Source organism: Camelina sativa, chromosome 11, assembly GCF_030686135.1.
Source record: "Camelina sativa cultivar CO46 ecotype springtype chromosome 11, ASM3068613v1".
In the NCBI taxonomy this organism is placed as follows: domain Eukaryota; kingdom Viridiplantae; phylum Streptophyta; class Magnoliopsida; order Brassicales; family Brassicaceae; genus Camelina; species Camelina sativa.
In genome coordinates this window covers 40,639,343-40,662,453 of record NC_141890.1, presented here as the reverse complement: position 1 = coordinate 40,662,453, position 23,111 = coordinate 40,639,343, and the positions used below count along the sequence as shown (strand labels likewise).

General features: G+C 36.7%; 6 protein-coding genes across 6 annotated transcripts; 5 read left to right on the top strand and 1 right to left on the bottom strand.

Moving 5' to 3' along the window:
• Positions 1-845: 845 nt before the first annotated feature.
• LOC104728767 (uncharacterized) lies at positions 846-3,644 on the top strand. Its single transcript, XM_087476475.1, has 2 exons — positions 846-1,017; positions 1,357-3,644. Exon 2 carries the CDS (start codon positions 1,386-1,388, stop codon positions 3,441-3,443), a length of 2,058 nt encoding a protein of 685 aa, XP_087332601.1. The 5' UTR covers positions 846-1,017; positions 1,357-1,385; the 3' UTR covers positions 3,444-3,644.
• Positions 3,645-4,166: 522 nt separating this feature from the next.
• On the bottom strand, positions 4,167-6,889 carry LOC104725553 (cycloeucalenol cycloisomerase). Its single transcript, XM_010444221.3, has 8 exons — positions 6,635-6,889; positions 6,394-6,530; positions 6,230-6,313; positions 5,894-5,935; positions 5,593-5,703; positions 5,293-5,484; positions 4,971-5,068; positions 4,167-4,602 (listed from the first exon to the last, which is right to left on the bottom strand). The coding sequence occupies exons 1-8, from the start codon at positions 6,645-6,647 to the stop codon at positions 4,425-4,427; spliced, it is 855 nt and encodes a 284-aa protein (XP_010442523.1). The 5' UTR covers positions 6,648-6,889; the 3' UTR covers positions 4,167-4,424.
• A 1,048-nt stretch (positions 6,890-7,937) lies between these two features.
• On the top strand, positions 7,938-10,720 carry LOC104725551 (argininosuccinate synthase, chloroplastic). Its single transcript, XM_010444219.3, has 9 exons — positions 7,938-8,128; positions 8,256-8,317; positions 8,411-8,471; positions 8,621-8,762; positions 9,036-9,084; positions 9,195-9,377; positions 9,482-9,556; positions 9,635-9,820; positions 9,910-10,720. Exons 1-9 carry the CDS (start codon positions 8,044-8,046, stop codon positions 10,549-10,551), a joined length of 1,485 nt encoding a protein of 494 aa, XP_010442521.2. The 5' UTR covers positions 7,938-8,043; the 3' UTR covers positions 10,552-10,720.
• A 31-nt stretch (positions 10,721-10,751) lies between these two features.
• Positions 10,752-12,614, top strand: LOC104725550 (adenylate kinase 3). Its single transcript, XM_010444218.3, has 6 exons — positions 10,752-11,106; positions 11,378-11,523; positions 11,601-11,720; positions 11,805-11,972; positions 12,058-12,147; positions 12,238-12,614. Exons 1-6 carry the CDS (start codon positions 10,983-10,985, stop codon positions 12,337-12,339), a joined length of 750 nt encoding a protein of 249 aa, XP_010442520.1. The 5' UTR covers positions 10,752-10,982; the 3' UTR covers positions 12,340-12,614.
• Positions 12,615-15,127: 2,513 nt separating this feature from the next.
• LOC104725549 (uncharacterized) lies at positions 15,128-18,523 on the top strand. The gene has a single exon (XM_010444217.3). It carries the CDS (start codon positions 15,549-15,551, stop codon positions 16,455-16,457), a length of 909 nt encoding a protein of 302 aa, XP_010442519.2. The 5' UTR covers positions 15,128-15,548; the 3' UTR covers positions 16,458-18,523.
• A 503-nt stretch (positions 18,524-19,026) lies between these two features.
• LOC104725548 (uncharacterized) lies at positions 19,027-22,258 on the top strand. Its single transcript, XM_010444216.3, has 7 exons — positions 19,027-19,851; positions 20,237-20,404; positions 20,594-20,692; positions 20,948-21,067; positions 21,161-21,298; positions 21,395-21,727; positions 21,822-22,258. Exons 1-7 carry the CDS (start codon positions 19,213-19,215, stop codon positions 22,047-22,049), a joined length of 1,725 nt encoding a protein of 574 aa, XP_010442518.3. The 5' UTR covers positions 19,027-19,212; the 3' UTR covers positions 22,050-22,258.
• The last annotated feature ends 853 nt before the right edge of the window (positions 22,259-23,111 follow it).

Genomic DNA, 23,111 nt, shown 5'->3' with positions numbered 1-23,111 from the left:
TCCGTAGTACATGAGGATTGCTAGAGGCGGTTCTATTTTAGGAAGTGTTCACTCCTATAAGTTTAAAATACTACGTTTATTTTTCTGGTAAATGTTTCAAGTACCGAACCAAATTAATATATCTCATACAAATTAACTCTTATGGTCTTATAAGGTCTTATAAGAAAATGTCTAATTCAATTAGCTATTGGTAGAATTAATATAAAATAAAAAGGGAAAACAATATCTAAAAGTTGAGTACTAAAACACAAACACAAAATTATACTTAGCATGGGACACATACCCTAAATATGTAGTAATAATACAATACATTTATTTTGTAGAAGTAATATATAACATAGTATTTATTAGTGTGTATATATATATATAGTTGAATAGTAAATCAGTATATATAAATTATTAAAAATTAAACTGATAGGAACTAAATTCTAGAAACCTTTTAAATTTTTATCAATCACTGATATTAATAACTAAAGAAAATATCTTTCAAAAATATACACGCGGCGTCTGTTGACATAGTAACTTTAAAAAGAACACGCACGTGTCTTAATCTAGTAACTTCAAAAGAACACGCGCCATAGCAGGCGCGTCTCTTGACCTAGTAATTCTTCAAAAGAGAAACATATTCCAAAGCAATACATCATTACCATTTTTTAAAAAAAAATAGTCTTTGTTCAAACTTCAAAGTATTGTATTCTTGAAAGAAAGATGAGTGAAATAGATAGCATACCTAAATATACAGATTTATTTACACAATCAATCAATGTGGAAATGATTTGAAATTAAAACTTTGACTGAAAAAGTAGTGAATTTAGGTAAATAGTACATTACTGGCAATGCAAAACATGGTGAAACCATAAAAAGTCACATGCACCAAACCATTGCCCTATATATATGTTCATCGTTCTATGGTTTTGAGGTTGTTTTACTTTCACCTTGAATACAAAAAGAAGTAATCTGACCAAACCAAAGCACTCACAAAGTCTGAAACTGTTCTTCTTCAATCGCAACGCAAAGGTATCATTATCTTCATTACCTACGTTACGTTGCATTAGTCTTCTTTTTCTTTGTTCTCACTTGGTTTTGTTCTTATTAGCAACTTGTGTACTTTGATTTTGATTTCGATTTGTCTTGTTTTACACTTTTCTCCTTCGTGTTGATAAATGGTTTTGCGTGATTCCATATTACTTATTTCTTTGAACAAGTTTGATATTTAATGAACTTTAAAGTTGGCGCAAAAACCATTTATTCAAATATCTTTTTCCACATGTGTGCTTGGGGCAAAAGCTATCCCACTTTACTCTGTTTCAAATTTTAGGGTTGTTTCATTTGCTGATCAATCTCTCTATCTTGTAGGATCTTGTGGCACTACTTTGACGAAGAAAATGTTGCAAATGGACAGAAGAATTGGTGAAAACATTCGAGAAGAAGCTAGAAGAGCGAAAGCGATTGCTGTGGAGATGTACAGAGCCGGTGATCTCTGTGGAGCCAAAGAGTTTGCTGTCAGGGCACATAGGCTTAACCCTTCACTCTGTGGTCTTCTCCGTCTAAATGCGGTTCTTGACGTGCACATGGGTCTCGCCAAGCAAATCAACGGTGAAATTGACTGGTATGCTGTGTTATCGGTTGACCCGACCGCGGATCTTGAAACAATCCAGCAACGTTACCAGAAGCTATCTCTGGACATCATCCTTGATGACTGTGACAACACTGTTTGTAGCGTGGATGAAGCCAATATGTTTCTGACTGGTTCCTGGAATCATCTGTGCAATGAAGAGAGCAAGCAAGTTTATGACATGAGGCGTCAAGAACAGCTACAACTTCAGAATCTGAGAAGAGCCTCGGAGGCGTTTTCTAATTCCGTGGATAATAGCACTTTCTGGACATTATGCCGCTCTTGTAACATGAAGTATGAGTATCCAGGTAGATGCAAAGATCGCAGGGTGATGTCTGTTCATTGTTGCAAGCCATTTGATGCTTTTGAGTGTCCTGGACCATCGATGAATCGTGTTACTCCATGGACTTACGATCAGCAGCAGCTCAGGAGAGCGGTAACGAGTCAGGTTCCGAGCTTCACTAACAATCCGGTGGTTCTGTCAGCAGTGCCTGAACCTGTCTTGACATCTCAAAGAACTTTTGATCAAGTAAACAGAGTTGGTCAAGAAACAGTTGAAGCTAGGTTTGAACAACCTCCACCGAGAGTTTCTGGTCCTGTGAACCAGTTAAGGAGAGCTAGTGGAGGAGATAACAAACGAAAGGGACCTCTACTAACAAATGTTCCTCAGTTCAGAAGAATCAGTGAAGACGCAGGGCTCAGAGATATGATTGAAAAGGGTAAGAGTTTGATCGAACAGACTCTTGAAAGGTTAGTTTCTGCTTCTCAACAAAACAATGTTGCTTCTGCTTCTGCTTCTGCAGCAACAAACATACCTCAAGGCTCCAAGAACTGCATAGCAGCGGAAGGAGTAAAGTGTGAAAGCAAGAACACTAATGTTGTGGTTAAAAAGGAGGAACCTGATGCAGTGTTTGTGATTGTTCCAGATACTGATTTCCACAACTTTGACAATGACCGAACCAAAGCTTCGTTTCGAGAAGGAAACCAGGTATGGGCAGTTTATGATGATAAGGGAATGCCTCGTTTGTATGCAATGGTCCATGGTCTTGTCACTCAAGAACCGTTCAAGATGTGTTATTCTTTGCTGTATAGCAAGAATAATGAGGAACTAGGTCCAATGAAGTGGATTGAATCAGGTTTTTACAAGACCACTGGAAGCTTCTCAATCGGTAAGCAAGAATACTGCGATTTTTTCGACTCATTCTCACATAGAGTCAAGTGGGAAAAAGGTGCCAACGGGTTTGTGCACATCTATCCGAAGAAAGGTGATGTTTGGGCTCTCTATACAAACTGGTCACCATCTTGGAACAGTTCAACTCCTGAAGAAGTTGTGAACAAGTATCAATTAGTTGAAGTGCTTCATGATTTCGAGGAAGGAGTAGGTGTACCGGTTGTGCCGCTATTCAAAGTCCCTGGATACAAAGTTGTGTTTCGTCGCCATCCATATCAGTGGACAATCCCAAAGTGTGAACTGTTTAGGCTATCCCATCAGGTGGATTCTCATTTTCTTACAAGTGAAGATGGTGAGAATGTTCCTGTAGGTTTCTTGGAACTTGATCCTGCACATTTGACACCAGAGCTTCTCAATGTTGTCACTAAGGAGGAGATGAGAGGATTGGAGAATGTGGCTTTCAAGAAACCAAAGGAGGAGGCTGATGGGGGCGAAGCAAAAAAGAAGCTTGGAATGATGAGAAAACTGGAGACTGTGGTCAAGAAACCAAAGGAGGAAGTTGATGATGGTGTGGGGAGTTCGAGCAATGTTGCAAATGATGGGGAAAATTCAAAAGTGAAGCTTGAATTGGAATGCGACAAAGAGGAGAAGCTTTAGATGCAAGAGATCAATTTTCTCAAGAAAACCCTGTTTTGTTTTTCTAGCTTTGTTTCATTAAAACTACAATAAATCTGAGTTAGTATCAGTATGATGCTGATTCAGTGAATTTTATTTTTACTTTTTGTTTTTATATTTGAAAGTTGTATCTTGAAACAGGGTTATCTGATTGGAATGAGACTTTGATCTTTTATTATATCATTTTAAGACTTTTATTATATTTGAAAGTTTTCATGTGATTTGCAATGAGTCTTTGGACATTTACGGATTCCTCCCAGATTTGTTCTTAGATGTAAAGATTATAAAAACAGAGAGCAGTCTTGTTCTATCTCCCATTATTAAACTGAGAACGGTCTACAGAGAAAGAGCAGAGAACATGTAATTGTTCAAGGAATCATTGATGGCTTCAGATACGCACAGGACCAGGTAATGTTGATCCTGGAATGATGATGGGTTCTATTGAAACCAAAAACCAGACGGTCAAAAGAGATTAACGTTTTGATTATGTAGCAGGTATGTACCAGTGTCCCATATGAGTCAGTGACCATAAGGGTACTTCAACAATGGAAAAAACGATATGAGGAAGTAGGTTTCAGAAGTATGAAAGCCCTTAGATACTTCATGTGATGAGATTTAACCATTTAATGTGAAGTTTTGGTTCATTCAAATGGTGTTGTGACCTTTACGTTTTATCAAACTTAAGAGGACAAACCAATACATCGATTTCAGTTCCACAGCAAAAAGTTTTCATTCTGTTCTGTAAATGATAACTTGAAAGATTTCATTGCCAAGTCCATAAGGAGAAACTGAAAAATAACAACACAGCAGTCATCTGGGAGAAGAAAAACCTCAGAAACATGTCCAAAATCGAAATAAGTGCTTGCCGATTCCGTTGAGTGTTCACGGACACTCTTGCGTAGGTTTCTCTTTTCAGTCCAATGCTATTCCCTGAATTGGTGGAAGCAGCCCATCTTTCAATTGTTAACTGGAGAACCATGGTAATCCAGACTCTAGGCATTTTTGTCCCTCTGGTAAGGGAACTATAGGTCCCAAGACGAGACGCCATAAATCAAGAATGATTGTTACCAACATAGCAGCACCCAAAGCATCAACAGCCACTCGGGATAAATCCCATTCGTTACTTGATTTCTCATCCATCCTGCAAACCCCAACCAATTAATATGATGCATAGGAAAACATAAAGACATATAAGAAAGAAAAATGATGAAACTTAGGAAGGCAATATATAACATTAAAGATCATGAAAGGCCAAGAAGTCGAGAGATGCAAACATATCACAGAGATGGCAAAATGGTTCAAAAAATTTCTCAAGGCACTTAAGAAAGACCTGGAGGGTCATGGTTCTCCATAAAAGTCACTAATTCCTTTATAACACCCTCTAGATAATGCAATCAATTAATGCCTCAGTTTAAATATGCAACAGTCATGATGCTGAAAAGATTCACCGCTTCTATTAGATCAGAAAACTCATAATCAAGAAAACTATGGCTTGAGGCTGTTCTTTACCTGAAGAACATTGGGAAGCTCACAAGGAAGTAAATGGCATAGAACAAACATCCAACTCTGTACATGGCACTTCGGTCCACGAACTCGTAATAAGGAAACTGCACACGTTCAAACAAACAAAACATATGAACGGTTATTGTGAAGTTTTGCTTCCAAACAAGATTCTAGAAAGTAACGTAGCCTTTAAGCAAATTAACAAGTAAGCCAAAAAAAAAAAAAAACAGATTACAAAAGAAATTTATACCATTTGATAAAGCACGAAGTAAGATACCTTCTGAAATTTTATAGGAACTATCATAGAAATGAAGAAATCGAAACATACATTTGCAATAGCAATAGTCTCCAAGTATGCAATGAAATAAGAAAGCGCCAGTATCCATGCAGCCTCAAAACACCATTTCAGAGAATCTGGTAAATCAGCAATGGAATGTCGTAGCCTTCTAAGAGTCATGTTGGATGCAACGTGGTAAAAGAGGAAGCAAACATGTGTTAGGAAGAATGTTGTGTGAGGAACCTGTTCAACACACACACACACACAAAGTAAAAACCCTGTAATGAGCCCATGGAAACAAGAAAGATACTCAACAGAACACAGTAATCCACTTAATATTGTTGTGCTTACATTATTCATTTTCCATGACGGAAACGTATAGGACGCTCCAAGAACTTTAAAGAAATAGTGCGTCCAAAAGTAATTTCCCACATAGCTGAAAACAATAATCCAGAGATTTGCCTGTGGTAGTGGAATTAAGTTCCAATCAATACAACTATAAGATGAGAAACATGAGAACGAAAACTCTCACCACTAACCTTTGACCAAATTAAAAATCAAAAGTTATCATCTCAAACTTAAATTTAAATCCACAAAGAGTATGAAACTACATTGCACATAGGAGAAAGAAAAAAGAAAAAAAAAAGCTTGCCTTAACCCAATAGCGGTCCTTCCAACATAAACTTCTGTCAGCCTGAGAAGAAAAAAAATGCATATATATTGAGTGAAGAGGAACAGAGGTATGCATTCAATGGAACGCAAGATAGATAGTTATGGCCATAGACAAACAAGTGAAAGCAACGCTCAGAGTGAAAGCAAAATTTCTCAACAAGTAACGAAGTCAAGCTAAAAATATAAGATCTCTGCAATTTTTAATCAAGCAAGTACAATAACACTGTTCTGGTATCTTCTTCAACCTACACTGGCAAAAGTAGCATCAACACTAGTCCAAGGTGAAATGGTGACAGAGGTGTTTAAGTTGAGAAACCTTTCCAATGAGTAACATGGGAATGAGGAAAGCAGGAACAGCTGAAACCAAGGCCAGAAGCAGATACTCCAACTCCGTGAATGTCTATACACAAAGCAATCAAAATCGTCAGATCTCTTTATCAAAAAAAAACAAAGAAAGATTACAAAGTAAAGAAGAGAGACCTCGTAAAGCTTGTAAGGAACAACGATGCCTAAACAGAGAGTGAGCCAGAAGGGAGTATAGAAGAGGAAGAAGAGCTCCCCCCATCTCTTACTTGGATTCGCTGCCAGCCACAAGCTCGGCGGCGGTGATGAACTGCCTATATCAATAAATAAATCAGGGGAAAAAGGTGACCAGAGAGATTCGAATCAGAAGAAGAGAAGAGAGAGACATCGTCGGCGTTAGATTTTTCTGTTTTGTTACCTGATGATGACATAATCGTTCTCGCTGGCTGGCTGGCTGGCTGGCTCCGATGTTGACTTGAGTGTGTGTGAGAGAGAGAGATTGATGGGGTACTACGAGCGGAGCGACCCACCAAAAGATCTGAATCAAGGGGTCACGTGGCAGCTGCACGCTTTTGTGATCCCTTCGTATATTTTAACGTTAATTTATGACAGCACCGGCTTTATCTCATACTCCGTAAGCCAAATCCAGTTTTTTTTCAAATGATGATAGTTTATAGTTTTTTTTCTTTTTTTTGGTATATATATGTTTTAAAAAATAGATGAATTTTGGTAAATACAAGAGACTTATTTGCAAAAAGAAAAAAAAAAAAGTTGTTGTGAAATCGTAAAATAAGTGGAGTATCTATTTATAACCAATATCGTGGTATCATGTAAAATAATGTTGTTATGAGATAAAATAATATATTATATTTGCTTCAAACACATACAAATTCAATTATATACTAATACTACTATGTACACTAAACTAATATCATTCATTTATATACGATTTTAAAATTTTGTTTATTTTCTGATTAAATAAAGGGAAATCTGCACTATAACACACTTTATAACGGATTTTAACCCATGGTATATTAATTTATTTTTTAAATATTTAACCCAAATGACACAACTTATGTTTTATTTGATTATCAAAATTATGAACTTTTTTTTTGTAATGTAGAAGGAAAAATCAGTTTCATTTTCTTAAATATAATATTTTGATGCCGACATTTTAATTTAAATCTGAAATAAAATTTGTAGAATATTAGATTTTTTCTTTATTTTTCTTAGAAAAAATTGAGATATTTTAATTTTGAAGAAAAACATAAATTTATTGTAGATATATTTTAGGAATGCTATGTTAAATGTAAAGATTATATAAATATAAACCAAAATTAATTTAGGTAAATAGGAATCAATTAATAGAGATATTTTATGAACTGATTTTATTTGTGATTTTATAGCCATATTTTAGTTATATTTTGTAAAATTTTCTAGAGATTAACTTTGTAATTTATTATAGCTAAAAGAGTAGATTGTGAAATGTATTTCAAAATATTAAAATATAGATATAACCGGCTATATTTTGAATTTGTAAATGTAACTTTTTGTAATGTTCAAATGTAATTTTCAACGAAGGTTCAAAGTTGGAATGTGTAAATGTAATTTTGAATTTCTGTGAGTAAAATGTAAATATATGAAAAGTTGAAAATGATTTTAGGAAAAAAAAAAGGTTGAAAATGATATCCTACAATTGTACAAGTCTGGACAAAAACCCTAGTGGCAAAACGTCAACATCAGAACCCCACCAACCACTGTGCGTCTGTGACATTCTCTAAACATCATTTTGCACTCAGAAAAGAGACAAAAGAGTAATTTAATTTCATGGCTCAAATCACTGTGACCTCTCTTCTTCCTCAGCCTTCTTCCTCCTCTGCTCTCCCTTTCCGTATTCCCCACTATGCCTATGGTCTCTCTCTCTCTCTCTCTGCTCTCAAACATTTATTCTTGATTTATAGACTTTGTGTAATACCATTCTAGAATTTCAAACCATCAGTTTGTGATTGATAAATTAATATTTGATTTGTTTATCGCAGCCTCAGGTCCCTTAAGATGTCAGAATCTAGCTTTCTTGAGAACCACTTCACTAGCTCCAGAGGTACGTACCCTCTTTACCTATGGCGTCTGAAAATTCCTCTTTTGCTAATTCTGAAATTGTGTGTTAAAAATGGCTCATTTTTGGTAACTGCAGCTTAACCGCAATGTCGTTGTTAGCAATCAAGTCACCGCTTCCCGCAGTTGCAAGAATCAAGGTGAGTTTAGTTCCTACTCTATTAGAAACACTTTTAGCAAATTAGTATTATTGTCTCTCTGTGTGACTTTCGAATCATCAAAAAGATTATCTTGTATCTACATAGTTGCCACTAAGACATGTAACAGGAAGTTTTATTTTGATTTGTAGCTATTCGAGCTGTTCTATCTGGTGATGGAAATGGTGTGGTGGCTACTTATGCAAAGGGTGTTGGGCTTCGTGGGAAACTCAAGAAAGTTGTTCTTGCCTACAGTGGAGGTTTAGACACTTCTGTCATTGTGCCTTGGCTAAAGTATGCTTCTTTTCTTTTCTTTTCTTTTTTTGTTTCTGGACCTCTTACACTTAATTACTTACAATAAAATTATAAGACTTTGCTATAGTTTGTAAGTTGTACTAGTCAAGTAATAAAGATAGAGATCTGAAACCTTGTATCAGTAGCTAGCTCTAGGCTCTGGATTTCCCTGTTTTTAGATGCTTTGAGCGATGATTTTTGTTTCATGATGTTTACATATCCGTTAACATCTGTGGGCTTACTTTGGACTCTTTGCGTTTCCCATGTTTTTAGGGAGAATTATGGCTGTGAAGTTGTGTGCTTTACTGCAGATGTTGGTCAGGTACCTCACAAACTCTGCCAATTATTTGACTCTTGAAAATTTTGTCCTTTTTCTCTTGTACTGTAGTATAGTATCTTCTTTACCTGTCCTAAATGTTTTTTTATCTGCAGGGCTTAAAAGAGTTGGAGGGTTTAGAACAAAAGGCCAAGGCCAGTGGTGCTTCTCAGTTGGTCGTTAAGGATCTAACTGAAGAGTTTGTGAAAGATTACATATTCCCTTGTCTTCGAGCTGGTGCCATCTATGAGCGAAAATACTTGCTTGGTACCTCCATGGCGCGTCCTGTCATTGCTAAGGTACCACTTTTGAGAAATAATCCCTGCAGATGATGGAATCTCATAGTTAAGCCTCCGAGATCTTTAGTGTTCTTAATGAATAACAAAGCTTCTATATGATATAGGCTATGGTTGATGTAGCAGCAGAAGTTGGAGCTGATGCGGTTGCACATGGGTGTACTGGCAAAGGCAATGACCAGGTAAACTGCGGAAATGTTGTGCTAAAAGCGTTTACATATTGTTAAGGCTTCTTATATTGGTTTTAATGTATAATTCAGGTTCGCTTTGAACTCACCTTCTTCTCACTAAACCCTGAACTTAAAGTTGTGGCACCATGGAGAGAATGGGAAATCCAAGGCAGAGAAGATGCTATCGAGTATGCGAAGAAGCATAACGTTCCTGTTCCCGTGACAAAGAAATCTATTTACAGCCGAGACAGGAACCTGTGGCACCTCAGTCATGAGGTAACAACACTAATCAGGTTTTTACATTTTTCAATTCATAACAAAGTTGTGTCCTGCTTTCTGAAATCCGATATCTTCTTGATTGAAAGGGAGATATATTGGAAGATCCTGCAAATGAGCCAAAGCAAGATATGTACATGATAAGTGCAGACCCTGAAGATGCTCCTGATGAGCCTGAGTACATCGAGATAGGGATAGAATCAGGGATCCCGGTCTCACTCAACGGGAAGACTCTCTCTCCAGCGACACTTCTCTCCGAACTTAACAAAATCGGCGGGAAACACGGAATAGGCCGCATTGACATGGTAGAGAACCGTCTAGTTGGAATGAAATCTCGTGGAGTGTATGAAACACCAGGAGGCACAGTTCTATTCAAAGCTTGCCAAGAACTAGAATCACTTACCTTGGACAGAGAGACCATACAGGTTAAAGACTCGTTAGCTCTCAAATACGCAGAGATGGTTTACGCGGGAAGATGGTTTGATCCACTGAGGGAATCAATGGACGCCTTCATGGAGAAGATAACGGAGAAGACAACAGGGTCGGTTAGATTGAAGCTGTACAAAGGGAGTGTGAATGTGACGGCGCGACAGAGTCCGTTTAGTCTGTATAGACAGGACATATCATCGTTTGAAGGGAGTGAGATTTACAACCAAGCGGATGCAGCTGGATTCATTCGGTTATATGGTCTTCCTATGAGAGTTAGAGCCATGCTCGACAAGGGAATCTAAATGTGTTCCATAGTCTCTGTCTTGTTGATGATTTGAGGGTCGCTCTTGACAATGTTTTTTGGTCTGAAATCATTTCTATACAAGAATCCTTTAGCTTATTGGTTTCTTCTGTTATTGGTTAACTTATTGGTTTCCTTTGTTATTGGTAAAAGTATTGATTTTTATGTAATTGTATGAAAAATGTGCGATATAGATGTAAGAAGAAAGACTCGTTTTCAAAGTAAGGTGTATCACACCATTCACCAACCCCAGTGGTTGGTCGAGGGGCAGGGCGCTGTAGTTGTTGGCACAGTGAAGGGTACTATCGTAAAAAGAGGAGACTAAACATTGGAAGCATCGAATCCTCTATACACGCACTTCAAAAAGGGAAGAGAACCCACCACCGGACCAAATCTAATTCCTCTGTAAGAGACGGAACGAACGAACGAACTATGGCGACGAGTAGCGCGGCTTCTTCTGTAGATATGGAAGACATTCAGACCGTTGATCTCATGTCTGAGCTTCTTCGCCGTATGAAATGTGCTTCTAAGCCTGACAAACGTCTCGTCTTCATCGGTAAATCGATCTCTGAATTTTTCACTCAATTGTCACTTCGGTGGTGTGATCTTTGTGAATTGTGTAGTGAAAGTTCCGATTTTTATCTGCTTCAGTATGTAAAAAATTGCATTTTTCACTGCTACCGCTAATCCTTGATCTGATGATCATAGTGATATTAGCTCAGATTCTTGTTTAACCCTAAGATAGATGTCCTCATAGTTGAAGAAAGCATGTGAATTTACCTGTTACATGTTTGTGCTCTAGGCTTATCTATGGTTTGCATTGGCAGGTCCACCTGGTTCAGGAAAAGGTACACAGTCTCCGGTCATAAAGGATGAGTTTTGCTTGTGCCATTTGTCTACCGGTGACATGCTTCGAGCTGCTGTTGCTGCTAAGTCCCCTCTTGGTGTTAAGGCGAAGGAGGCAATGGACAAGGTAACAAAAAAAAACACTTGGTTTGTCTCTGTTAAGCTTTCATGTGTTTAATTTTGAATCGTTAACTTTTTGTCCAGGGAGAGCTTGTTTCTGATGACTTGGTTGTTGGTATCATGGATGAAGCAATGAACAGACCTAAATGTCAGAAAGGTTTCATTCTTGATGGGTTCCCTAGGACCGTGACCCAAGCTCAGAAGGTTTCTGATTCTTTTCTGTGCTTCGTCCTTTGTGTATCTGCTCTGGTTAATGTTCTTCTGACCTTGTTTTATGAAATCATGTAGCTTGATGAGATGCTTAATAGAAGGGGAGCTCAGATTGATAAGGTGCTTAATTTTGCGATTGATGATTCTGTTCTGGAAGAAAGAATTACTGGAAGGTGGATTCACCCTTCAAGTGGAAGAAGCTATCATACTAAATTCGCACCTCCTAAAGTTCCCGGAGTTGATGATGTAAGGAAACTATCTCATTCCTAATATTGGACTAGCAAATCAGATCTGTGACGATTGATCTCTGTATCCACTTGATTCTTGTTAGGTGACTGGAGAGCCATTGATTCAACGTAAAGATGACAATGCGGATGTTCTTAGGTCAAGGCTAGATGCATTCCATAAGCAGACACAACCGGTAAGTTTCCCCTTAAAGCATTTGAGCTTGAGTGAGGAGTATTGGAGATTTTGATTGTTGTTGTTGTTGTTGTTGTTGTTGTTGTTGCAGGTAATTGACTACTACGCGAAGAAGGGTAATCTGGTGAACATACCAGCAGAGAAGGCTCCGGAAGAGGTTACGAAAGTGGTGAAGAAGGTTGTGTCTACATGAAAACTGAAATGAGTTTGAGAATTGAGATCTCTCTTTTTTTCTTTCTCTTAAATAACTCTCCCGAGGTTTTTGTTCCCCATCCGGAATGTCTTTTGTCTTAAGAGCAACATCTGCTGCAGTTTTGTGCAGTGTTTCACTAAGGTTTATTGTTTGCGACTGGCAATGTCAGGTGAATAAAGAAAAAGAAAAAAATGACAGATATGTTGGAACATTGAAAACATTAGAATGTGATATGAACTTAATGATATGGTATTAATACTAAAACTTTGAATAAATTTCAGTTATTCTACTAAACACCTAGTAGCGCAGGAACCATTATGCAGCCTCACAATACATAGTTGCAGTTTTTATTTTTCTAAAACCCTGGCCCATAAAGTATTGTGATGTGTGTTTTCTACTTACATTTTACTAAGACCACACAGAAGACCAAAACCATTTTACTAAGTTTTCTTGCAATTTTATGTATAGAATTATGTTGAATTACAATTATGAATCTTATTATATGTCGGCTTTGAAACATAAATGGTATAAATTTAAAGATTCATTTATAATAACTGTTTTAGTATGACATTTCAAATTGTATGAAGTTGATATAAACTATGCAGTTTAGTAAAAGCGGATTGGATAAAGCAATGCGATTTAAGTGTGGTTTTTCTTACAAGCGGTGTGAAACAATTTTAGATGGTAGAAAAAACAGTATTCGGTACATGATTAAACTTGTAAAACACACAATAAATATATCTTTTGTGGGGCATAAATATTTTTTATAAATTTAAATTGATTAATGATAATATTAATGATATTTTATAATATTTGTTAGTGTTATTTTAAAAACTAAAGTTAATTTAAATACTTATTAAAATAAATTATCTGGTGCTAATTATGTTAGTCATTGTTACATAAAAATGAAAATATGGATATAATAATTATAAAAATTTAACTTATATTTATTATATTTCGAATTGGCCAAAACTTGTCTTCTCCTATAGAATTATAGTGGGTGATATCAATTTTTTTTATCTCTTAAGATTTTTTATAAAATGTTTAGAATTAAAACAAATAGGTTAATATTAATATTAACTAACTAGAAGCTCGTGTGATAGTAGGATCAGTGTATCTTAATCTATCTGGAGGTGCGCTAATAACACAAAAACATGCAACCTTAATGCACTTCATATGAATGAACTTTATAACATTCAAGAGAAGTAGATAATTTCATGTATTTTGGACGAGATAACTTTGTTAATGAATTTTTGCTGGCCCTTTTGACACTTATACTTTTGGAAAAAAAAAAAAAAAACATAGATGTGTGTTTGAAACAACATTAATCAGTGCAAAGGTCATGTGGATGTTGCGTGGTTGCCGTAAATCTCAACTATCATGAAACAGGTCACATAGCATCTAATGTGCCAAGCCATCCGGAGCATAGGGAAGAATACTTAATGTGTAGAAAAAAATTAATATGCATTAGTGCAAAATAAATAGTGCGAAGCAAAGTTTAGATGGTCAAAAAAATAAAGTATATAAATTAATTATTTAAAAACAATACTTATATTGTTGAAATTGAAATTGATTAATGATATTATTATTATACAATATGTAATATTTTATGAATAATTTATAGAGATATTCTCTGATATTTATCAGTGAATTTGTTTTAAAATTTAAATATAGTGTTAAAAGTATGAAAATGTATATAATTATCTAGTGCTACTATTAATTAATCACTGTTCAGTATTAAAGAGTCATAAAATTAAATTTAAACTGTATATTAGTATGAATTACAGAGTTATGATTGCAAAACTATAGTAAAATTTACAAACTTTAAAGTTAATCTTTATAATATATAAAGACGTAAAATTGAAAATGTAGATATAATAATTATTAGAATTTAAGTAATAATTATTATATATGGGTTGGCCAAAACTTGTCTTCTCCTATCATGGATGATAAAAAAAAAATTATCTCTTATGAATTATGCATGTAATCTTATAAGAATATACTCAAACTAATATATATATCTATATATATATAATTATATATACCATTGTAAATATCTTTTTTAAACATTAGAAAACTTTATAAATATTTAAATCGAGTCTATAAGTAATCGTTACTATCTATAAGTATCTTATAAATTTTAAAACTTTAAATAATATTTTTAAAAGATAGATAGATGAAAAGGAAATTTTTTGAAAAAAATACAATAAAAGGGATATTTCTGTTTTGTTATTTAGCCACAACATATTCGATGCGTTTATATGAGTATGACACATACGGTTCATTATTCCTCATTTCCTCTATTACATTTTAATAATTATTATATCCATATTTCCAACTTTAATAAACAGATAATTAAAAAAATACAACCACCATAACATTTAAAATTCTAAATTTTAATTAACATATAATTAAAAATACATAAATTGAATAGAAAGTTTAAACGTGGTAATAAGTAATAACAGTTTCCGTTTACCCTACGTCGTATATTTCATTGACGGCCATACTTAAATACGGAAAATATAACTTGCATGTGGGTTCTATAGTTTTGTAACTTAGCGAAATCACGAACGTTGAAGATTTAGTAGATATTTTCTAATGCGCTATAATACTAAAAAAAATATTCATTCCACCAATTATATGCATACTAAAAGTAAAAGTATCTTCTTCTGGAAATAAATGTCACGATCCACATCCAAAGGAGATTCGTGTCACCACCTTACTCTCCACGCGTCATCATCGTCCCCATCCTACATGCTAATAATAGAAACCAAACTTAAAAATAAAAAATAAAATAAAAACGTACAAAAAAAAAAGAGCAAACAAGGTTACGCCATGTGTCCTGCCATCTTTAAAACCAAAACCCTCGCGTTCAGTTACACGTAACTCCAAAGTCGCAGACTTATGTGTCTAACTTTAATCGCACCGCACCTTAAAGCCCCCCACTCCTCGCTCTCCCATTGGTCCGCCACTCCCCCCTCGTACCGGGAGTCTCATGTCGGACCCAAACATCACGCCACGTCTCTACTCTTTCGTCCAATCACGTCGTTGCGCTGTTCATCGTTTGGTCTCGCACGTGGCAGAGTTTTCTCCGAACGTGTCGAACGTAAAAGTTTCGTTTCTTTATATACCAAACACCAACACGCTTCATCTTTCTCCAACAAAACCAAAACTAAACTGGTTTGATAGAATATATATAAAACAGTACTATGAATTCCCGGGGAGGTTGTTGTATCGCGAGGTACGGTGGTGGTGGTGGTGGATATGATATGTCGAAGGTTGATCGGATTATGCTCCGGTACCGTCCGATTGCACCGAGACCTGATTCCGGTGGATCTCCGTCTTCACCGACGGATAAAAACGGATCGGCGTTAACGAACGTTTCGTCTAAATCACGGCGAGGTAAGAGAAAATATTCAAAGGAGAATAACACTAGCAGTAGCGGTAGCGGATCTGTTAACAGTAACGGTAACAGCAAGAGACGGAGAAACGAAGAGACGAAGAGCGGATCTGGTGGTTTCGGTCGTGAGATCGTGACGCTGCCTCTTCTTTCGGAGGCTCCTGAGAAGAAAGACTTTTCTCCGTCGCAGACTAAGGCGGCACCGGAGTTAGGTGCGGCAGCGTTGCGGCTGAGTTTTAATGACGGAGGTAACTCTATCAGACGTTATCAGACGGAGTTAACGACGGAGACGGTTGTGTACTCGTCGTTGCTGACGGTGGAGGGTGTAACGGAGAGATGGGTGGTGAAGGAGGGAGAGTATGATGAGTTAGGGTGTACGGACGAGGAGAGGAGGATGAAACTAGAGAGAGACACGTGTCCGGGTTTTATATCTGACGGTTCAGGGAGAGTCATTTGGACTAACGGGTCGTACAAGGATTTGGTTGTTGGGAAAGATCAGGAGGAGAAGCAGTGTGGTAGTAAGATGAGTGTGTGGCTTGTGATGAAGGAGAAGCCTTTGGTAACGTACCGTACGTTCACATGTAGGATGAGATTGCAGTACACGTGTCGTGATAAGGAGGTGAGTTCGATCACTTCGTTCTGTGATGTTTGGAGGATGAGTGACGGTGGTTTTGCGTGGCGGCTTGATGTTGATGCTGCACTGTGCCTCGGACGGTGAGGGGTTGGAAGAGTTTTTGGCCGTTGGATGTTAGATTGATGACATGAGGATACTAGTACTTAATATGTAGCGACATGCAAGTTTAGAGATCTTTGGAACTTTCAACTTTAGGATTGTACACATTTCGCAGTTTTGTAGCTTTTGACATCTTGATCTTATTTTCTGTTTTGCAGTGTTTCGCTTTTTTTCTTTTTTGGGTTTGTATAAATTCTTGGTTACTCCACTTGGGTACATCTTTTTATTGGCTCCTGCTTAGGCTTATCGGACTAGTACTTATGTGAGTAGTCTATATATGTTTACTCACACAAAATGCAACCGAGAATGGCTGGAGATTCTAAAAAAAAAAGAATAATAATACTTTAATCATACAATAAGCAACGTTGTTTCAATGAAAATTGAACCAATGAAAATTGTCTATAGTCGATAAACAGTAGAGAAATGTTGTTTCACTAAACAATTCAAGAAACGTTTCTTTTTTTTAGTGGGCCAGTTTTTGAATTTTTGAATTAAAATTTGGCCCTACAAAAACAAAAACATGAACAACCCTAACTACTTCCCACTGGACTTGGTCTAAGAAATAACAATTCCGCCGGACGGGCGGGCCTCTCCTTAGTTATTTAGATAATAGAGATAATAGAGTGAACAGTCTTCAAGACTTGGAACCATTTGTTACATCAAATTGGTATTGGATTGGACCTTTGGAACGAACCACATTTTATAACCGAAGGATATTATTTACCTTTCTATTTAGTGTTTTTTATAATGGGATATTCACTCTTAGATGATTGGCTCCTCTACGTAACCATATTAGCAAACAAAATTGTTAATTCTAAGCCATTAGCGTAACGGTGTGGAAAAATTAAAGACTATTAACAAGACAACTTTGACACTCAATTAATTAATACGTACATGTTGTGGCCTTGTGGGATGTTTACTCCTCAAACGTAACTGCGAATTGTAAAAATTAAACTACTATAAGCGATAAATAAATTTGTTGAGCTAACACTACTCTTTATTTTTGAGCTAAATAGTCTTGCAAAAGAATTGCAACCAACATGAAAAACAGACTTTTCCAAAATGAAAAAAAATGAAATTTTTTTTTATATAAACTAACAAAGAGAAATCACAAAGGGAAAGAAGAGAAGAGGCGGGGATTTGCTTCTCTCTCTTTTCTCTCCCTAAAATCTTTCAAAGAGAGAGAAAGCTTCAATGATTTCGACGGTGGCTTCCGGCATCGACTAGCTTTCGCAGCAGTGTTGGCCGGCTCTTTTTCTGGCATCGGCGGCTTCCATAGCGTCGTTGGCCGGTTTTGACTCCGGCATCGGCGACTTCCATAGCGCCGTTGGCTGGCTTTGTTTTTGATCGATGAAAACCTTTATCTTTCTTCTCTCGCTAGATCCTTCAGAGAGTGAACGGTTTTTATTGTGTTTTTCCTCTCCGGCAACGGCCACCTTCCTTGGTGGCGTTAGCTAGCTTTTGACCAGCACCGTTGAATACCTTATCAAGGGTGGCTGGTTTCTCTCCCGACATGCGTTTGTCTCCATGGCAGCAGTTTTTTAGTTTTCTCTTTTTATGTTGTTTTTTTTTCTGGGTTGGGTAGATCTACTTTTTTGAAGATTGAAAGCTTTTTTATTGAAGAAGAAGATTAAGAATTTTGCATTTGGTGGAGTCTTTTTCTCAGCAAATTAGAACTCGCCTTTTCCTGTGGGTGCAGATCGAGATTCCTCTGTTGTTCGCCGGCGTTTTCGGCCGGATTTGACGTTTTCCGGCGATACTTTCCGATGTCGGTGACCGGAGACCTGTGGACTTCAGCCTCTTCGACTTCGCACGTGTCTTCTCTACGTTTCCTTTGTGCCACGTGTTTTGTGATTCACAGAATCAATCTTCAAGGAAGGGTTTCTACCTTGGGCTTGGGCTTGGGCCTTTATGTTTGGTTTCTTTATTTTGATTTGTGCATTTTACTTGTTTGTTGGGTTTTGGTGGATTGTATTATTATTGGCATGGCCTGTTGCTTTTGGCTTTATATTATAAATAAAAACAGTTGTGAAAAAAAATAAAAAAACAAAGAGAAATCACAAAAGAATCTGTAATTTCTACAATTTCGTTTTCTGATTTGCGTTATTGAAAATGATTAGTGATTAACTACAGTAAAATCATCACTAAAGCTAAGCCGAAGTTGTATGATATAACCCAGAGTGAATCATATATATATAACTAAATTAAACAATATGTTATGATGAAGCTAAAATGACTAAAAAATGTTGACCCATAAAATCGAAAAAATAAAGAATATTATATATCTGTTGGTTCTCTACCTCTAAATTTCTTACCAAACTTTACAAAACCTATTCAAATGTATATGTAAAAATAAAAGTTAAATCGAAAATATATATGGGTTCAAATAAATCGGTAAAGATATCCAAATAAATTTGGTAAGAATTGAGATTTTTTTTTTTTTGGTTCCTTTTGTTAATCAGGGATCTTAAGGCAGTAAATGGTCAGTAATTTTGGATTACGCCCAAATATCCCGCATTTAAATTGATATAATTTAAAAAAAAAAAAAATCGAATTACTATGTTTTATTTAAAAATTGAAAGGATTTAAGTAAACAAATGAATTAATTGGGGGGGACAAATCACATAATGCAATTGATTCCTCAAACAGCTCAACAATTCAAAATGTCGAACCATCCGCTCCTCCTCCTCCTCCTTCTCCAGTAGAGCGGAAGCTGTCTCCTTCAGGTTTCAATTCAACGATGAAGCGAACGACGTCGTCACTAGTCAAATCCTCTGAGAGCGGCGACGACGACTCTTCTTACTCTACACGAAGGTCGTCTGCTTCAAGGAGACACCGGAGCTTGAGCCGTTTCTCTCACCGCATGCTGGATCCTGAAATCGAAGTGACTCCGATGAGAAAGGGGAAGTTTGTGAACACCGTGAGAGGTTCTGGATTCGGTGAAATTAGTCTCGATGATTTAGCCGTTGAGTTTTTTGAATCGTTTTCCGGTGAGAGCGAGATTAGTAGTGGAGAAAGAGGAAGATCTGGTTTAAGAAAGTCCGGCGGAGGAGAGGAGACGAATTCGCAGAGGAGGGGACGGTCTGTTTCTAGGGGTGCTGGTTCTGGTGGTGGTTTACGGAGGTTGGATGCGGATACTGAAAGCTCGAGACGGCGGAGGTCGTTGTCTAGACAGCCGGCGAGTAATCGTGGTGGTTCAGTTAGGGTAGATCCGGTGAGTAGCAATTCGAGCCGGCGAAGGTCGGTTTCTAGACAACCGAGGGAGAGGCAGGTTAACGGCGACAACGGCGGTAGTTCAATTGGGGGAGTTAGTGATAACGCGAATTCGCGGCGGCGACGGTCGCTTTCTGTTGTCCGTCATCGGATTGAGAATTCTGAGGTATAACAATTGACATACTTTGTTGCTTGATGATGATATCTCTTCTTCTTATTCTATAGTTTTCTATGGGCCCTTCTTGTTTGATTGTGATATGATGCAATATCTATTAGGAACTTTTTACCTTTTTAGTTACAAATAGGAAGATATAATTACCAATTTTAGCTGTAATTATGAGATAACTTTGTAGCAACAGGACCATGATTGATTTGGTTTTAAGGTGGGGTTTTTCATTTCTTACCCTTTCTGATTTTGATATCTTCAATTTAATTAAACATATTTTATGAGTCCTAGAAATAGTTGCAAAGAGAATGGCTTGATTGTTCTTGAATCAGTAGGAGCAGCGTATAAGAATTTTAACTTTGAGATTTGTTTGTTACATTTGCAGAGTGATGTAGATCAAGCTCAGTATTTAAGCAGTTCAAGGGATGTGAAGAGCTACATGGGTGGAAAGAGTCAAAACAGTGGGTCTCAGAAATCTGCTGCTTCAGATAATAGACAAGGTCTTAGGAGGTCTTGTAGCCAAAATCCAATCAAATACCATGATGGCTACTCTGTAAGTCTAACTATACTTTGGTCTTTTGAAATTTAGAAATTCTATCTTTATTATTGGGATGAATGCTTCTTTATAGAGGCTAATTTTTTGTGTATGGTACATGTATATATCTGGTCTAACTTCATATGCTGAACATATTATATGTTTTTTCGTTAGTAACGAGGATAAATTTGTTTGGATGGTGTGCAGAGCCATTCCTCTGCAGTCACAGATGATGAAGGAAAAGATTCCAGGTCAAGCAAGCATGGAACTGAGAGGATAATTCGAACAGTATATGCCCAAAATAAGGTTTGTGGGGGTGTTCACCCAACACTATATATATATTTTTCATTCTCTGCTTGAAACCAATCCAGTTCTCTAAAAGGGCTGATCTTTCTGGATGTTGCTTAAAACTGAGAGAATATGACTGAATATGAATTTAGAATGACTTATCACTAATTAGAGAAGATGAAATTGAACATTATCCTACTACTGTTAATTGATGTACTGCCTACTTCCCTTAGAAACATGCATTTCCTATCTTAATGAACAATGTTTATACAGGCAACACCAAAGAAAAGATCATCTTTGGGGAACTCTGATTATGGTTCCCAGCAGAAACCCCATGAGGATCACCGTACAATTTCCACATTTAAGAAAGGTTATGCAACAAAACTGCAAGAGGTACAACTTCTTTGTGCATATGTTTGGTAGTTTATTCAATTAAGGAATTGGTGATCAAACATAGAATGTTTCATTTTCCCTTTGAATTCGCAGTCTGAGGAGCGAAAACGGGATTTGCTGGCTGAGATTATGCTGGAGGAGCAGCGTGGTAGAGAGCTTTCTATGAACTTGAATGAATTACTCACAGAAAATAGTTCTGAAGCTGAGGAAAAGCCGTTGCGGACGCGAAAGGTGAGTATTACAACCCTCACAACAGCATATGTTTCCTCTTCAGAATTGTTCTTTTCATAAAAAGATTAAAAATCCATCCTATTTTTTTTCTTACAGAGGAGCAAGGATCGGAGCAGGAGGACGTCCATGTGTTTGACAGATGAAGCAGAGCAATTCATCCACGAATTCATATCAAACATAGAAGACACAGACTTTTCATCGCTGGAGGATGAGAGGAGCGAAAGTAGTTCAAGTTTTGGGATGATAAAATCACAAAGCTCTCAAAGTGCCACTGTTTTGAAGAGTGTCCCTGTTGAAATGGATGGTGTTATGCTTCCTTGGTTGCAATGGGAAGCTCCAGACGACACTTCTGCAGCATTGGCATGCCTAAATAAGTCCCCACACACACCAAACACAAAAAGTCTCGTCTGGGAGTCGGATCCAACTCAGGTAATACCTTACCGTATACCACTAACGTGTCTAAAACTATCGCCGGTTAGAGATTCTGGTTTGTATATTCTCTGACATGATTATGTGCTAATAGGATGCATCAAGTGGGCAAGGGACGAGCATTGGTACCATAAGTAGCAGAGGAAGCTGGAGCCCATGTTACTCATCCACGAAGCCTGTGAATCCCATAAGAAGACCAAAGATCGATGTAGCTGAGTATCTGAAACGACCTAACAGCTCCGATATTCTAAATGAGGCGTGGAAGCTAAGGCACAGAATCAGTTCGGGAAGCCTTGTGCTATGTAGCCGCTCATTGATCTAAGGCTTTGTGACCCCAAAAGCAGTTGTAGGTTTTTATTTTCTTAATCGTCCTTTGGACCACAACTGAGTCAAAAACATGTCTCTGTACAGTTAACTTTATGGTGTCTTTATTCAGTCAGGTCTGAGTCGTCCGACTAGTTAAGCAACGGCAAGTAGGCACAGATTTATTACAATATTTTATTTTGAATCACAATTTCTATTTCCTAATCATATCCCTTGTCTGATTCTAATTAGTTCAATTATAACAAAAATAGTTGATCGATTCTATTTTAGTTTAAGAAAAAAAAAAACTATAACTTCAATATCATTGGCTCACAACTGCAAAAAAATTCAGATATGTAGAGAAGGTGGCGACCCTGGCGGGTTAAGTCTTAGACACTCAGCCTCGCATACTTTTATGTTCTTTCAACAATACTTATACTTCCCTCTGCAGCAATGACAATACTATTTTGCTTGCCTCAAGATCCTCCTCCACGTTTTCACCTCCAAAAAAATAGTAATCATTTAAAAAAAAAAATAATGGTAAATCTGTTTATGTTCAGGGGCGGACGCAGGGCTATGAGGGGTGTGGCACGTGCCCCACACTTTTTTTTTTTTCCTTTATATTATATGTGTTACTGTATTTATAGATCTGTCTTATTGAATATTTTTGAAAGGTGCCACACCCTCCTTGAAAATCAAATATATGCCTTAACGGCTTAACCCAATCAGTCGCATTAAAAACGTAAAGAAAGTTATTTCAGTTCAAAATAATTAACAAGAACGACCCACATAACTTTGCTAACAAAAGTCTGGGATAATTTTTTTTTTCTGGTGCAATAGAAGTTTCCTATAGTTATTTTTTAAAAATACCATAAGAGAATTAGAACATAAGTGATCTAGTTTTCTGTCTCCGTCAACTAAAACTTGAATTATCATAACTTTTTTAGTTTTCTTCCTAGTTCTAAATACATCAAACATGTTTATCATAAGTAATTATTTTGTGATTAATTTATAATGTGAAAAATTATTCTAGTTAATTTTTTCTAGGTTTATAATATGATTTATTTTTCATAAAACTTGT

Bases quoted from the DNA above. Each gene is read 5' to 3' on its own strand.
- LOC104728767 (XM_087476475.1), top strand. From the start codon at position 1,386: ATGTTGCAAATGGACAGAAGAATTGGTGAAAACATTCGAGAAGAAGCT.
- LOC104725553 (XM_010444221.3), bottom strand. The intron at 5,704-5,893 runs GCAAGCTTTTTT...CCACTACCACAG, and splicing joins AGGACCGCTATTGGGTTAAG to GCAAATCTCTGGATTATTGT. The intron at 5,069-5,292 runs GTATGTTTCGAT...GAACGTGTGCAG, and splicing joins AGACTATTGCTATTGCAAAT to TTTCCTTATTACGAGTTCGT.
- LOC104725551 (XM_010444219.3), top strand. From the start codon at position 8,044: ATGGCTCAAATCACTGTGACCTCTCTTCTTCCTCAGCCTTCTTCCTCC. The intron at 8,472-8,620 runs GTGAGTTTAGTT...TTTGATTTGTAG, and splicing joins CCGCAGTTGCAAGAATCAAG to CTATTCGAGCTGTTCTATCT. The intron at 9,378-9,481 runs GTACCACTTTTG...TATATGATATAG, and splicing joins CGCGTCCTGTCATTGCTAAG to GCTATGGTTGATGTAGCAGC.
- LOC104725550 (XM_010444218.3), top strand. From the start codon at position 10,983: ATGGCGACGAGTAGCGCGGCTTCTTCTGTAGATATGGAAGACATTCAG. The intron at 11,721-11,804 runs GTTTCTGATTCT...GAAATCATGTAG, and splicing joins CCGTGACCCAAGCTCAGAAG to CTTGATGAGATGCTTAATAG. The intron at 11,973-12,057 runs GTAAGGAAACTA...GATTCTTGTTAG, and splicing joins AAGTTCCCGGAGTTGATGAT to GTGACTGGAGAGCCATTGAT.
- LOC104725549 (XM_010444217.3), top strand. From the start codon at position 15,549: ATGAATTCCCGGGGAGGTTGTTGTATCGCGAGGTACGGTGGTGGTGGT.
- LOC104725548 (XM_010444216.3), top strand. From the start codon at position 19,213: ATGAAGCGAACGACGTCGTCACTAGTCAAATCCTCTGAGAGCGGCGAC. The intron at 19,852-20,236 runs GTATAACAATTG...TTACATTTGCAG, and splicing joins ATCGGATTGAGAATTCTGAG to AGTGATGTAGATCAAGCTCA. The intron at 21,068-21,160 runs GTACAACTTCTT...TTGAATTCGCAG, and splicing joins ATGCAACAAAACTGCAAGAG to TCTGAGGAGCGAAAACGGGA.